Below are 14,533 nucleotides of genomic sequence, written 5' to 3'. Positions count from 1 at the left end.
GGTGCCTTTGATATTGATTTAGGAGGATCGCAATATATCAAGAACATAAATCTAAGGCGACGTAGGGGATAGATTGATATTGCCATTTGCCGACCCTTAGAATTAAACAAAGCAAGACAGTGCCATAGACATCTGGGTTGTTTTAATATCTCTAAATGTATTTATCGGTAGGTATATCTGTTAATCTAATACCCTCTTACAAATTACAAATAAGTACATTGAAACTGTTTTGAAAAGCTTCCTACTGACATTTTGCAAGTTCATCGGTTCTGGAGAAAATATATTAATATTATTTTGGTAAATGTATTTTTGATCCAATTACTTACAAGGTAACCCTCGACATGCGATCTCACCTGATGTTAAGAGACGCCGCAGTCTTAAGATACTGGAAGAAATCGCTACACAGCGATAAGGCCGTCTTTGTATCCTACTTCAGTGATGCACTTTTTTTCTGTCTTTTTATTTGTTTTTTCTTATGTTGTGGTGTACAAATAAAGTATAGATAAATAATAATAAATAAAATACTCGTAGAAACGGGCTTATTTGGAATACGTAGTTACAAGTTTGGATATTTATATGGTAATTAACTAAATACCCATACCTAGGAAGGTACCCGGTACGCTAAATCGCTTGGCGATTCATCCTTGCCGGTAGGGTGGTAACCACAACACTACCAACTGCACCATAGCCGTCAAATATAATTTGATACTGCAGTCAGGAAACTTCCCTATATTATGTAATTCAAAATATAGTAGAACGATAAGTGAATAAGAGAAGTTTTGTTCAATTTTTAAAACTTTTTTAAAAGCCTAATTAAAAAAATATATTTAAATATTAATTTCAATTTATAACATTCAGACAACAGAATATATTTGAGGGTTACTACAGAACCCTGAAACCCAAAATCAAGGCTACAGTGGGTAGTTACAATGTTTTTATCGATGTTATGACCGTTATCTCGTCGATAACACGGTAGACTGGTTGAAAGCTCCTCATGTATTGTGCGTGCTAACTATAACTAGATTTCATATTAAAGAACATATTACAAACGTAAACCATTGCAAACCTGTAGTATATCTTTATGTGCCTACGTTTCAGGTATATAGGTCCAAGTTAAATAAATAAATAAATAAATATACTTAAACAGTACACATCACTATCTAGCCCCAAAGTAAGCATACAGAGTAGGTTGTGTTATGGGTGCTAAGATAGTTGATATTATAATATTAATATACAATTATATACTACATATAAATACTTATATAATGTATAAATACACACAGACACTGGAAAACACCCATGCTCATCACACAAATATTTTCCAGTTGTGGGAATCGAACCCACGGCTGTGGATGCAGATAGCAGGGTCACTACCCACTGCGCCACGCGGCCGTCAAATATCCTCTATTGTAAGCAATGATATTTTACACTAGAGATAAGGCACTAGCGCATCAAAACTGAGGCGGACAAATGTGTATTAAACGTTGCTTATTGAACAACGAACTGTTACATCCCTAAATTCCATATTCATACTGCAGAGCTCTGTCACAGATATAAATGTTCAGTCAGCAATATATTTGCTACTAGCCGACGCCCGCGACTTCGTCCGCGTGAAACTCGATGTAAACTATCAATGACCCCTATCCTACCCTTACCCTGTTCCTACCCTACCCCTACCCCTACCTAACCCATCCTACCTAAATAAATGTGTTTAAATGTAGTCCAAAAAATTCAATTTTTAAATAAGAAAAAGGTTGTTGTGCCTCATTCGACATAGATTGGTATAGTGTGTCGCAGACATTTTTTGTAGATATTTATAAGATCTACATAATTAGAACATTTTATGGTTTTATCTTTTATAGTTAAGGCAGCGTACGCAAAATAAGCAACTTTTCTGGTTGATTTTTTACACCTTGTGTCCGAAAATCCCAAATATCTTACGGAACCCTATTTTTTCCAAAATGAATTTTAGCCTATGTTACTTGTGGATAATGTAGCTTTCGAATGGTGAAAGATTTTTTAAAATCGGTCCAGTAGTTTTTGAGCCTATTCATTACAATCAAACAAACAAACAAACAAACAAACACACAAACAAACATACAAACAAAGTTTTCCTCTTTATAATATTAGTATAGAAGTATAAATATAAATCATAGCTCTGCCTCCAACAGTCAGTCGTTCTGGTAATTAGCCGGATTGCTGTCCAGCTACGGACCTGGTTTATGCCCGCCGGTCTGGAATAGTAAAAAGACTAAGTATTACTGAGACGGGCAGCGTGACGTCAGGAATGTGTATTCAGCAATGAAAATCCTCGTATAGTACCAACAAAGTGTATTATCACCAACAAAGATCGCGCTCGACTGGCTACCAGACGACAAAATTATTACCGACTATGAATCAAACAGTTGTACAATTCAAAATGGTTTCTGTATCTTACAACTACTTTTTAATTATACAGTTTTACGGCTTAGTCTAACATTATGAAATTAATAACATTATAATATTTAAATTAATTATAAAATGTAAATAGTTTAATCTGAGTTTAAATAATAATTAATAAAGCTAAAGATAGAATCTTTAGGTTTAGTCAAATCAGTATCTTATAAACGAAAAACTGTAATCATGACATTAAAGAATTATTATCAGCAAATAACAGACAATGTTTATAATAACATATAGATAGTTTAGTATATTTATAGTTTGTTAGATGGAACTCGTAGGCCCTCGTAACATAAGCCCCTGCAACATCCGCCGCCTATAGACCATTTACAGATCCTCGCGAATCGTGAAAGTGGTCACAGCACGCAGCACCGCGTGGTCTCCGGGTATTTTATCTAATGCAATCCGGTCAAAAATGCAATTAGATGACACTCCCATGATATGCGGGCGACGGGTGTGAAGTCATACGCGCGGGGCAGAGGGAAGGACTGCGCGGGTATGAAGTCGTGCGCGCGAAGCATCGCTAGCCCTACCGGTCCGCGCGGACCATCGGGAGTGTTACTAACGAATTTGCCAAGCTATAATAAAAATGTTTTTCCAACGTGCAAGGTCACCGGAAAATATATGAAAAGTTTTTATCATGATACACATTAGTTATCTATATGTATATTGTATATCGCTTATCTACCTGATAATGGCAGTTTGAAAGCTCAGCGAGTACGAATGTGCACTTCGTTACACTCCATTGACGCGGAAAAAACGTTCCTTCCAGAGATTTTTTCTGTTAACAAAGTACTGCGTTACTCTAAACTCAATGTTTCATGTTGAGTTTTCTTTTTATATAAAGAAATACCCAATCGCAGCGAATTGCGAAGTTGGTCATTTTATACTCGGGACTTAGATATCATTTTAAGTTAAATGTCAGGACCGATGGCGTAGTATGCCTTGGAATGGCTCTGTGTCAAAATTAGTTAGGAGCCCCAAGAGTAAAAATTTCTCACAAAAGAAACTAAAAATTGCTTGCATTGAATTAAAATAAATATTTATTGATTATAAGTTACCACTTCCTTCTAGAAATTGAGCTAGTTATGAACAATACAAATTAAAAATACCTACGCTTTTCGTGCTTTTTTTTCGGCAAATTGATTTATTCATACTAATTATATTAAAAAGCTGTAGTTTGTTTGTTTGGTTGAACGCGCTAATCTCAGCATTTACTGGTCCGATTTGAAAAATTCTTTCAGTGTTAGATAGCCCATTTATCGAGAAAGGCTATAGGATATATATTATCCTCGTACTCCTATGGAAACGGGAACCACGCGGCGCGGGTGAAACCGCGCGGCGTCAGCTAGTCATTGATACGGCTGATACGGCTAGCAGCTACGCTGGTCAGGAACCTATTAAAAGAGTTGTTATTACCGAAGACCTGCCGATTATAGGATTTTTATAATATTATAATTTATAGGATTATTATAATATATTCCCTGCATATACGAGCCCAATGCGAGAGGGGTTAAGTCAATACCTAACCCCTGGATTGGCGGACTTCACAAACGCAGAGAATTATTCTCTTGTATGCACGTTTCCTCACGTTGTTTTTCCTTCACCGTTTGAGACACGTGATATTTAAATTCTTAAAATGCACACAACTGAAAAGCTGGAGGTGCATGCCCTGGACCAGATTCGAACCCACACTCTCCGGAATCGGAGGCAGAGGTCATATCCACTGGGCTATCACGGCTCATCATTTAATTAGCTACATTAATACGTTTTTAATTCAAGGTTTTCCAAATGGATACATTCTATCTAAGTTTACGCACCTATATGTAACTAATAGAGAACTCCCCGTGGGAGTTAAGTGAATAGGTAGATAAAAGCAATACAAAGTTGTATTCTTAGAACTAAGCACATTATACGTACACAAGTGAAGTCTAGTCAAACTGATTAATGGCTAGATAAAGCAAATGGAACACTCGTTATTATCGGCTGAGTGATCCCACGCCTGACATTATGGGCAAAGCATTAGCGATAGAAAAACGAAAATTACGATACCAGAGACAAGTAGGTATCTACTTAATTTTACTGAAGCCTTATATAGGTATACTTTTTTTTTTATTCTTTACAAGTTAGCCCTTGACTGCAATCTCACCTGATGGTAAGTGATGATGCAGTCTAAGATGTAAGCGGGCTAACTTGTTAGGAGGAGGATGAAAATCCATACCCCTTTCGGTTTCTACACGGCATCGTACCGGAACGCTAAATTGCTTGGCTGTACGTCTTTGCCGGTAGGGTGGTAACTAGCCACGCCCGAAGCCTCCCACCAGCCAGACCTGGACTAATTAAGAAAATCTCAATCTGCCCAGCCGGGGATCGAACCCAGGACCTCCGTTTTGTAAATCCACCGCGCATACCACTGCGCCACGGAGGCCGTCAAATACACCTACAATGTTAGAGTTTTGAATAGGCACTTTATCTTGTTCGACAGAATACATAACTCACTTTTCTTCAATGACAAGTAAGCCCTTGACTGCTATCTCACCTGCAGGGTTATTATGTAACTCGGTGTACCATTCAATTAATCAGTCAGTCATTTACATAGTTCTTCATCGTATTTTCGCTAATGCGATCATCTTACATTGTGTTTTCAACGAAAGTCACAATTATCATCATTTTACGTAACATTCATACAGTTAGATAGGTATATTTTAACGGAATAAGGTGAAAACTCCTAGGCGCTTTAACTAATTTCGACTCTTCCAACAATGAATCGTCATATTTCAATCAATTCACACACAACTTGCAAATACCGACATCTTCCTTATAAATCACACTATCTATTGGGGAAAACCGCATGGAAATCCTTTCAGTAGGTAGGTTCTATTTGAGTTTACAGTGAACAGACAGATAGACAGACATGACTATTTTTCTATTTGTTCCTTCTCGTATAGATGGAATGATTGATGGATGGAATAATTTTAATTTACCCACCTGTCACCTATCTACAGGTTTTTACACAGTAGAATACCGGAACGCTACATCGCTGGGCGGAAGATACATATTTGTCGGTAGGCCAAACTAGACACATAAAAATATACCTACTCAGAGGCACAATTATCCGCCCTCTTTAATATGACGCAAGTATATTAAAATGGGCGGATAATTGTGCCTGAGTATATATAAAATCCTTAACTGACCTGAGCTGTGAAACGATCCCAGGAGGCCTATTCTGTAATGATGTTTCGTATAAGTTTCGAATTCACCTGTATCTCTCTCTGTCTAACACGATACTATAGAAAGAGAAAGGTTTTGGTGCTTTTCAAACTCGCATTTGCGAGTTAAACGAAACATCTTTTCAGAATAAGTCTTCAGGACCTCTCTATTGAAACCCGGTGCATTCCTACCACAGAAGTCTTCAATGTACCTAGTTCTAGCTTTCTACTAAAAATATAGATATAACTTAATAACTAGATTAGGTACTTACAATAAAATCCAACTCCAAATGTAAGTCGGCAAAGTTCTCTCGATCCTTTAGTAACTAAATTATTTGGGAAAAGCTAGACTTCAAGTTAAACTAACAGTTACTAAACTAAAAACTGTATTAGATAAAACTGTTTATATTTATTTCAGAAAAATTGTTTTTCTTGACACAATTAAAAGTTAACCTTATTAGTTGCCACTTGCATAATAATCCACGGTTACAACACTAGGGTATTAAGTTATTATAGAACTAAAGTCTAGACTAATAAATCGCATTAAAACAACACACAGAAAACACATGTGTTCGTCCGCGGCGCAGGTTTCAAACTGACTCATTACAACAACATAATATATTATGTTTCAGTAAGTGATGTCATAAAGATGACCAGCTGTGAGGAAGTTCCTCTATTTGCAATGAGCTTACACTTATCTTGACGAATTTGTAGCAGGTAGCAATTTATGTTAGGCTGCAATATCACCTGCAAGGTTCTCAATATAGTTAACTAGCGGACGCCCGCGACTTCGTACGCTCTTAGACCTCTTTAATCCGGCCCTATCCAAAAACCGTTCTTCGTGGATACTTCATCATTATCAACCCATATTAGGCTCACTGCTGAGCTCCAGTCTCCTCTCAGAATGAGAGGGGTTAGGCTAATAGTCCACCTCGCTGGCCCAATACGGATTAGCAGACTTCACACACGTAGAGAATTAAGAAAATTCTCTGGTATGCAGGTTTCCTCATGATGTTTTCCTTCACCGTTTGAGACACGTGATATTTAATTTCTTAAAATGCACTCAACTGAAAAGTTGGAGGTGCATACCCCGAACCGGATTCGAACCCACACCCTCCGGAATCGGAATAAGAGGGCATTTCCACTGGGTTATCAAGACTCGAATATTATTTCATTAGGTTTAGGTACATATTTTCTCTTCAAGCAACTAAGCAAAAGAATTGATTTTTTGAGCTCCATGAAATAATTTGTTCATCCTTTTCTATTGTTACTTATTCGATCTGAATGGATATGTAATGTACCTACCTACCCAAAAAATTTAGGGGTGTTTAAATAAAACCACACACAGAATCTGTAAACTTTCCATATAATCATATAAATCTTATAAATAACAAGCGTTTCACATTCAAAAGGGCGAAATAGTTAACAAGTTGAGTAAACATGTATAACAAACATCAAAAGCTTTTTATCTAAGTGGCGTCTAGTGGTACACTACAATAATTTTGCAATCCATTTTCTAACTTACCAACCCACTTCGAAAAATTCACAGTATAAAATATTTTTACCCACTGTTTTTAAATAATAATGTGCCATGTTTTTAGACATCACTAATTTTCCCATAAAGGCTAAGTTACACATGGCGAACTAGGCTAAGTTAATATTACAAAAAATTAATAGAAGCAGAGCTTGCATTTTATGAAGGCTGCCATGTTCTTATCACTGTATTCGTAAGTTAGTACCTACGGTAGCCAATTATGAAATTTAGACGTACGAGTAGCTTTGGTAGGCAGCAGGTTTCAAGGGTTTTCAAATGGTGTAGCTTAGCCTTAAGAATAACTTGTGGTAATACTCTCAGACCAATTACCCTAGGACCTGCCTCGCTAGAGATTTGCCTCTGTCAAAACTATTTGATTATGATCAAACGTTTCATACAAACTGCGTCTATAGAATCGATGTTTCATTGTAATAACACGTGTGTGTATAACGATTTAAAATTTATAGTTGTGTGTAGTGAGTATTTTCGATGTGCGAGTTTACCTCGTTCCCCTCAAAAATCTACAGAAAATTTTGTTGGTGAATTTGAGTGCGATACAAACCCAATAGAAAGTAATTGGTCTGATAGTACTACATGCGACAAGATTAGTGCATTTTAGAAGTTTCCGGATTTCAAACAACCCTATAACTGTTTGAATTCCTTATTTACGTTAATAACACTAGACTGAAATGTAGGCAAAAATATCCAAAAAAAAAGAGAATACAAAACATACAAAGAACGACTTTGTATTTTTAATAGCAGATAAATAAAACTTTATTGCAGGGAAAAGATTCTTAACACTGCAGTCAAGCATTTTTTTATTAATACACCTATAATAAGTAGGTCGGTAAATATTTCCCGTCCAGACGTTGAGGTCATAGTTATGTTAATTATTTATTATGTTGAATATAGATAAGTATAACAATTGGGTAAATAAACTAATTATTGTTTGCCCAATTTTTATACTTATCAAATATTTGAACTATATTATTGTAACTTTTGACAGTGTTTTAAAATTATGATATCAATGAATAACTACAATTACAAGGTAATTATGGGACTACTCACAAGTGTGTGTAGATAAACAAAGATGCACTCTCTTTACTGTCTCTGATAGGAAGGTACACAGACACGCAAGAAGAGAAATAAGATGTAGGACCTATTCTATTTTAGAGGCTACAGAAATAGGTCTGTACCACTGACATTATCAACCCATATTCGGCTCATTGCTGATCACGAGTCTCTTCTCACAATAAGAGGAGTTAGGCTTTAGTCCACCGCACTGGCCCAATGGATTGGCAGACTTCACACACACATAGAGAATTAAGAATATTCTCAGGTATGCAGATTTCCTCACGATGTTTTCCCTTCACCATGTGAGTGATACTTATTTAATTTCTTAAAATGCACATAACTGAAAAGTTGAAGGTGCATGCCCCGGACCAAATTCGAACCTACGCCCTCAGGAATCGGAGGCAAAGAGCTTTCACGGCTCTACCATTGACATACTGCCTGAAATATTGAAATAAAAGTCAGTAAGTTTTTTAATGACTTATACCTACTGACTCGAATGTTAATGAATTTTAGTCAATGAGCAACATGAATTTTAGTCGAAAAAGCTAATGAAATCAATAGGGTGCCTATAACTACTAAGTAATTGGGCCTGACTTTTGGACGATGATTTAAGGAACTTTCTAATCTAAACGAAAACTATCAACTAAATGTTGAAGTGTGATGAAGTAGTCAAAGTTACATTATAAAAAATAATTATTAATTAGAAGTAGTTCCAACAAAATTTAGTCCAATTAAAAAAAATCCCATCAATGTAGTGTTAAATCATTATTACAGTTAATCGAGACAAGAAATGCGTGTTAATTAGAAGACCCGTACTTAATGCAAAATATACAGAAACCTTGTGTTAAAAAAAATAATCCTGTCTTCCGCTTAGGAACCAAATGTTTACGTAATTGTGACATTTTTACAACAAAAGTCTATGAAATTATAACCTCCACTAGTAAATTAAAATGAAAAATTAATCGCTAATACTACTCCATGCATCCTTTTTCGTGTTCATAAAACATTGGACAAAAATCCATAGAGCAGCCACAGCGATTTATAATAATTATTAAATTATAAATATATTATTAAACTATGCTCGACTTGAATTCTTTTCTCTAATTGGTATCAAATACACAGCCCATAAATAGTAAACAATTTAAATTTCTTAGTAAAATAATTTGGTAACTAAAATTGTCAAGCATCACACTCTTTAATCTCCTTTATATATTAAAAGTAAAGTCTTATATTAAATGAAATACACTTATATATATTTATATAACAAGCATTGCGTAATTCCCATTCGAAACTATTTTTTTATTTATAGTATAACTATAATATTACAAATAAATAAAATTTCAATATTTCATTACTAAATAATTTAATACTTGTGCGAGCCATATAAAATATTTTTGTTTTCAATATAGAATTATAAATGTTTCTAAAATATATTGAAGTGTGGTTATCATAATTTTAATAAATTTCAACATTTTTAAAACTATAAGAAAATAAAATAGAAATATGACTAAAGTTGTAATTAAATATTTTTATGAAATTATAGATTTTTTAATCATTTAATATTATTTGGGTAAACATGAATTACAAAACTAATATATTTTTGATTCAATGTACATTAATAACAAAAAAGAATAGTATAAGAAAAAATACTTGACTGGGGTATAACCACTTATACTTGAAGTAAAAATTCATTATGTACCTATAAATATACAATTGAATTTTTAGAGGATCTTCACACTAAACGTATATCAAACGACCGGATAGTTGATACAGATGAGACAAAGTTACGTATACGGGACGTAGCCTCTGCGTGGATGAAATGAAAGAGTCTATTTATAGGTATCTCTATATATATCTCACTCTTACTCTGTGGGTGAAAAACTAATGTGAAAGTTCTCTAACAGTATAAGTGACATTTGCCTATTTCACGTACAAGGAAAACTATATGATCAATAATGAATTCATTACATCATACACTGGTCACGAAGTGTAGTCACAAGGGTGACATTATACTCGACTCATTGATTAAGGTTACAATAAACATAACACCCAATGTCTTAAAAACCCTCAGATTTTCCGAGACGCTCCCTGATCAATCGACTTGAAATTCTCTCCTATTTGGCGTTTAATTAAATGACTACATAAATAAATAAATAAAATCTCGAAATTTATTTTAGTTTAGAACTCAAATTAGCATATAATAGCTCATTAAAGCGTCACGTCTCTTTCTCCTAATAGGAGAAGAGATTTTTACCCACCACCACACTCCAGTGTGGGTTGGTGCGCTTACAGTAATGATGTATTATTGTTCAAATCCCATTACAAATAAACTATATAAACAAATAAAGTATTTTTGCACACCGGTCACGTAATCTAAGACGTCTATAGACTATGTTATGCTGTACCTATCGCCTGGGAGCCATGACATAATATTGACTTAACTGGGCCTACCTTCAATTAAATATTCATTAGGCATCTCCGGTAAGTGCACGATGCACCTAACATCGATTTTACCGTATCCTTTAATGATATTGTAATAAAAGTTCATTTGTCTTATATTGTATGTTGTATTTAACTAAAAACAACGTTGCTAGGCGACGGATCACAGATAGAAACTTTGAAAACCGGCCGTAAAGGCCATGACAACACCGATAGCTAAAATTATTATTACTATTTTTATCTCTTAAATTAAGCACATTCTAAAGCTGGCAACAACGCATCTAACAGTCGCATAACTTTAAAGAATAAATTGAAGTAAATATAATTATGTTATGTCAGTTCCCTCATTACCGAATAATGCGATTGATAATAATAGGCCTTTAAATAAAAATTAAACATATGAAGGTAACATCTGAAAAATACGCATATTATATGAAGGCACAAACTTAACTGGTTCAATAAAATATGAGGGCACTAATTCAAGCTTAAAAGCTATAATAAGTATCACAAAGTTATGCATAATATTATGAAACAAGCTCAAAAAAGTGTCATTTAACAAGCTTTTTTTTACGTGTTGAGCTCTACAATACAAAAAAGTACACGCTATAACAATCGACTAACCACATCTAGATAATTGTAAAACATCATTAGCGCTTTGCGTTAAAATGGACGACTATATTCTTACACGTATTATTGTTTCTAATGAACACTAGGTTATATACTTAGCCAATTAGCTCACAGTCAAATTGACAAAACATAATATAGAAACCAGTGGCATTTTAACAGCTTTACATATGCTTACTTACATAATAGATACGGAATACGGGTAATAAATTGATCAGTTTATTTAATTTAATTCTTTGATTTGATCTGTGTAACAGTTTTACAATAAAAATAGATAATTATGTACTTATGATGTAAATACGATAATATGAGATTCAACTTATAATAATAACTAATGAGTTTTCTGAATTATAAATATTAAGAAGAATAGTTAAAATAACATTGCTACGGAAAGATTATATGATACTCCATTTCCATTTGGCAATATTCAATTTAATTCAACTTTCTTTAACTTTGCAAATTCCAACTATTACTTTTAAGCAACAAACTTTTTTTGCTTAAACTATTTGTTACTTGACTGGCCTTTAGGTTAACATGTTAGGGTATATAATAGCAGGCAACATTATCCGAAATCAGCTCAAATTAGTAGCCAAACTCCAATTGATGGCCAGTCAACACATCGCGTAGAGGAAAAACATATCAACGCTATCAATCGGCCAAAATTTACGACGAAAGTACAGAAATAATTTTGATCGATACCGAAATCGATCTTCTTTCTGCACTTTGGTCTAACGATTTATATGATGTTCATAGCCCCTTCAAATTGGCGTACATCGCAACAAAGCAGCAAGAATGTTGCATTGTCACAACATTATTCTTCAACTGTGCGAAAGTCCCGACTATACATTACTTTGATGATTTACTAAATCAACGATCATCCTTTATGCAACGCTACTTTGCTCTTCACATAAATACAACGAACGATTATACTCGAGAAACTCCTATGCGAAGAGAACGATGCTATTAATAGCGATCCAATGCATTATTTCGCTTTATATTATTGATATGTGTTTTGCTTAAAATTCCATTTTCTACATCCTTATCCGAATTAAATATTACATACGGTCATTCTGTGCACTTTGTTATATGTGTGTATCATTTTTAGCTTCGCCTAAGATATGTGTATAATTTAAGTACAGCAGAAATCACAATTCGAGACAATAAGATTATTTTTGTGAATTTAATTAAAATTGATGATGAGTGAATAACATTTTCAATGAGTGAATTTAAGGTAATTTATTTGATACTTTGTCACATTCAACGATAAGAAATAACTATCTATAAAAATACAGCAAAAGATCACATTATCGAGACATGAGACAATATGTATGTGCCCATTTAAATAGTTAAAACTACTCGTCCGAGCAACATTTGAGTATAATATATAACTTTCGAATAAACTGCACTATTGTAATAAGATTATATTTTAAAAAAACAATCAGGAACTTTTATTTTTTTCAGTGTTGTTGTGCGCTATGATTATAAAATATATAACATATAAATACACATTACACATTATAGTATAATAATTATAAATTGTCTATGTCAATAAAGTGCTTAATATTTCTTATAAAGTCAGAAATACAGTTAGTTAAAGGCATCTTTATCGAACACATAAACAATGGTCGTTAACGTTTTAGGTTTAGTATAGGTAGTGGTAAACCAAAGCGTAGTCTTATTCCACCAAATTCCCCAATAATGAGACTCTGTTGTAGTTATATTTTATGATTTAATATACTCAAATTTGAACAACACAGCGGTCGCAATCTAAGAGATTTGATGATAAAAATTTACTTTTAACCGAAAGAGGTCTTTAAAGGGTTCTTTTCTTAGCAAAAATTTTTTCAACGGAAAAAACAGTCAAGTAAATTTATGAGATTATAGACTACAGCCAAATTAGCATTATAAAAATGATATTACCTTTTTATCGTTCATATCGTCGGACCGAGCATAAACTACGCCGCACATATATTTGTGCTGTATTTAATTATGTCACATGGGTCTCAAATTTTCAGTTGAAGTATTTATTACGTTATCATTTTTATTTTCTCAAAACTACTTGCTTTTGTTGCCTAGAGCCCATACAAAAACGAACATACTTATGGAAAGGCCGCGAATGATGTTCTCATTTAGAGATAGTTTTAAAACGTTAGAAACCCAAAAAGGGTGTGAATAACGTTCCAAATTGCGTGACATAAAGCCGAAGTCGAACATAAAAGTAGAATACGACTACACAACCCAGAAATTTACGAGCTCGGCCGTCAGAACTTAGAATATATTAACATTGCGCATTCCAACAGTAATAGCATCAAGTTGTTTTGTAGCACGAAAAACGCAGCAATTTGTGTCACACTTTAATATATTGCGAAAACACCGTTTCGCACTTTGGCGTTTAAGTCGAAATAATTTTCGTCGTTAGTTAGATACTCTTTGTAGTTGTTTTTTTTTAAGTGGTAAATACAACGTTCACACATGAGCGGGGTCGGGAGAGTTACTTGCATTGTTGGAAACATCAGTCACAACGTGTTTAGACAAGTCGCGAATGTTCTGATGATCGCCGTGGGCCGCCAGGTCGAAGTCCGATCCCGATAGCGATGCAATGTGATTCCATGTCGATTCCGCCGCCTCGCGATCGTCATCTGTTAAATTGAAGATACAAATTAATAAACAAGCGCATACTGTGTGACGAAAAGGAAACTTGTTTCTGATACCTACAACCTACATTTGTCGATTTTTAAAATATTGTTGTTTAGTATGACCTGCATTCATTCTGCAATTATATTATTCCCCATTAACTTTGAGCTGAATAACTGTAACCGACATGCATCGTATTGCAGTTAACCTTCGTAGTTCAGTTAACCTACGGTTAAGGTACTCAAGTTGGATAAATCTCAGATTCGATCCCAGTCATTTGGACTACTATAATTACCACTAGCCATGTATAGTAAAAGAAATACATGGCTAACATTTTTAAAAAAGAAAAGTTTAACCAGATCTTCGTAAAATACTAAAATTTCACAGACATTCCTTTATACTGAAAATATTTCAATAACTACTGCTTTGCATATTAAGCTTAAGCCTAACTACTCAACATAAGCTCATAACTGCTTCTACACGCACGCTTCACAGCTTCTTGTAAAAAAAACAACTCAACCTAATGATTACTTGTTTAAAAAAATAATTCTTTTAAAATATGATTAGTATTTTTTTTTTA

General features: G+C 34.1%; 2 protein-coding genes across 2 annotated transcripts in view; both read right to left on the bottom strand.

Moving 5' to 3' along the window:
• Positions 1-6,409, bottom strand: part of LOC112058332 (adenylyl cyclase 78C) — a 106,457-nt gene extending 100,048 nt beyond the window's left edge. Inside the window, exon 1 of the mRNA XM_024099094.2 lies at positions 5,921-6,409. The gene's annotated coding sequence lies outside the window, so the exon portion shown is untranslated. The remainder of the gene's footprint in view (positions 1-5,920) is intronic.
• Positions 6,410-6,995: 586 nt separating this feature from the next.
• The window catches only part of LOC112058310 (anoctamin-1), a 50,898-nt gene continuing 43,360 nt past the window's right edge, over positions 6,996-14,533 (bottom strand). The window contains exon 21 of the mRNA XM_052881309.1: positions 6,996-13,958. Within this exon, the coding sequence (XP_052737269.1) occupies positions 13,786-13,958 (173 nt within the window). The 3' untranslated portion in view covers positions 6,996-13,785. The remainder of the gene's footprint in view (positions 13,959-14,533) is intronic.

This window comes from Bicyclus anynana, chromosome 4 (genome assembly GCF_947172395.1).
Source record: "Bicyclus anynana chromosome 4, ilBicAnyn1.1, whole genome shotgun sequence".
Taxonomy (NCBI): Eukaryota; Metazoa; Arthropoda; class Insecta; order Lepidoptera; family Nymphalidae; genus Bicyclus; species Bicyclus anynana.
The sequence above is the reverse complement of the archived record's forward strand: the minus strand, read 5'-3'. Positions and strand labels throughout refer to the sequence as shown.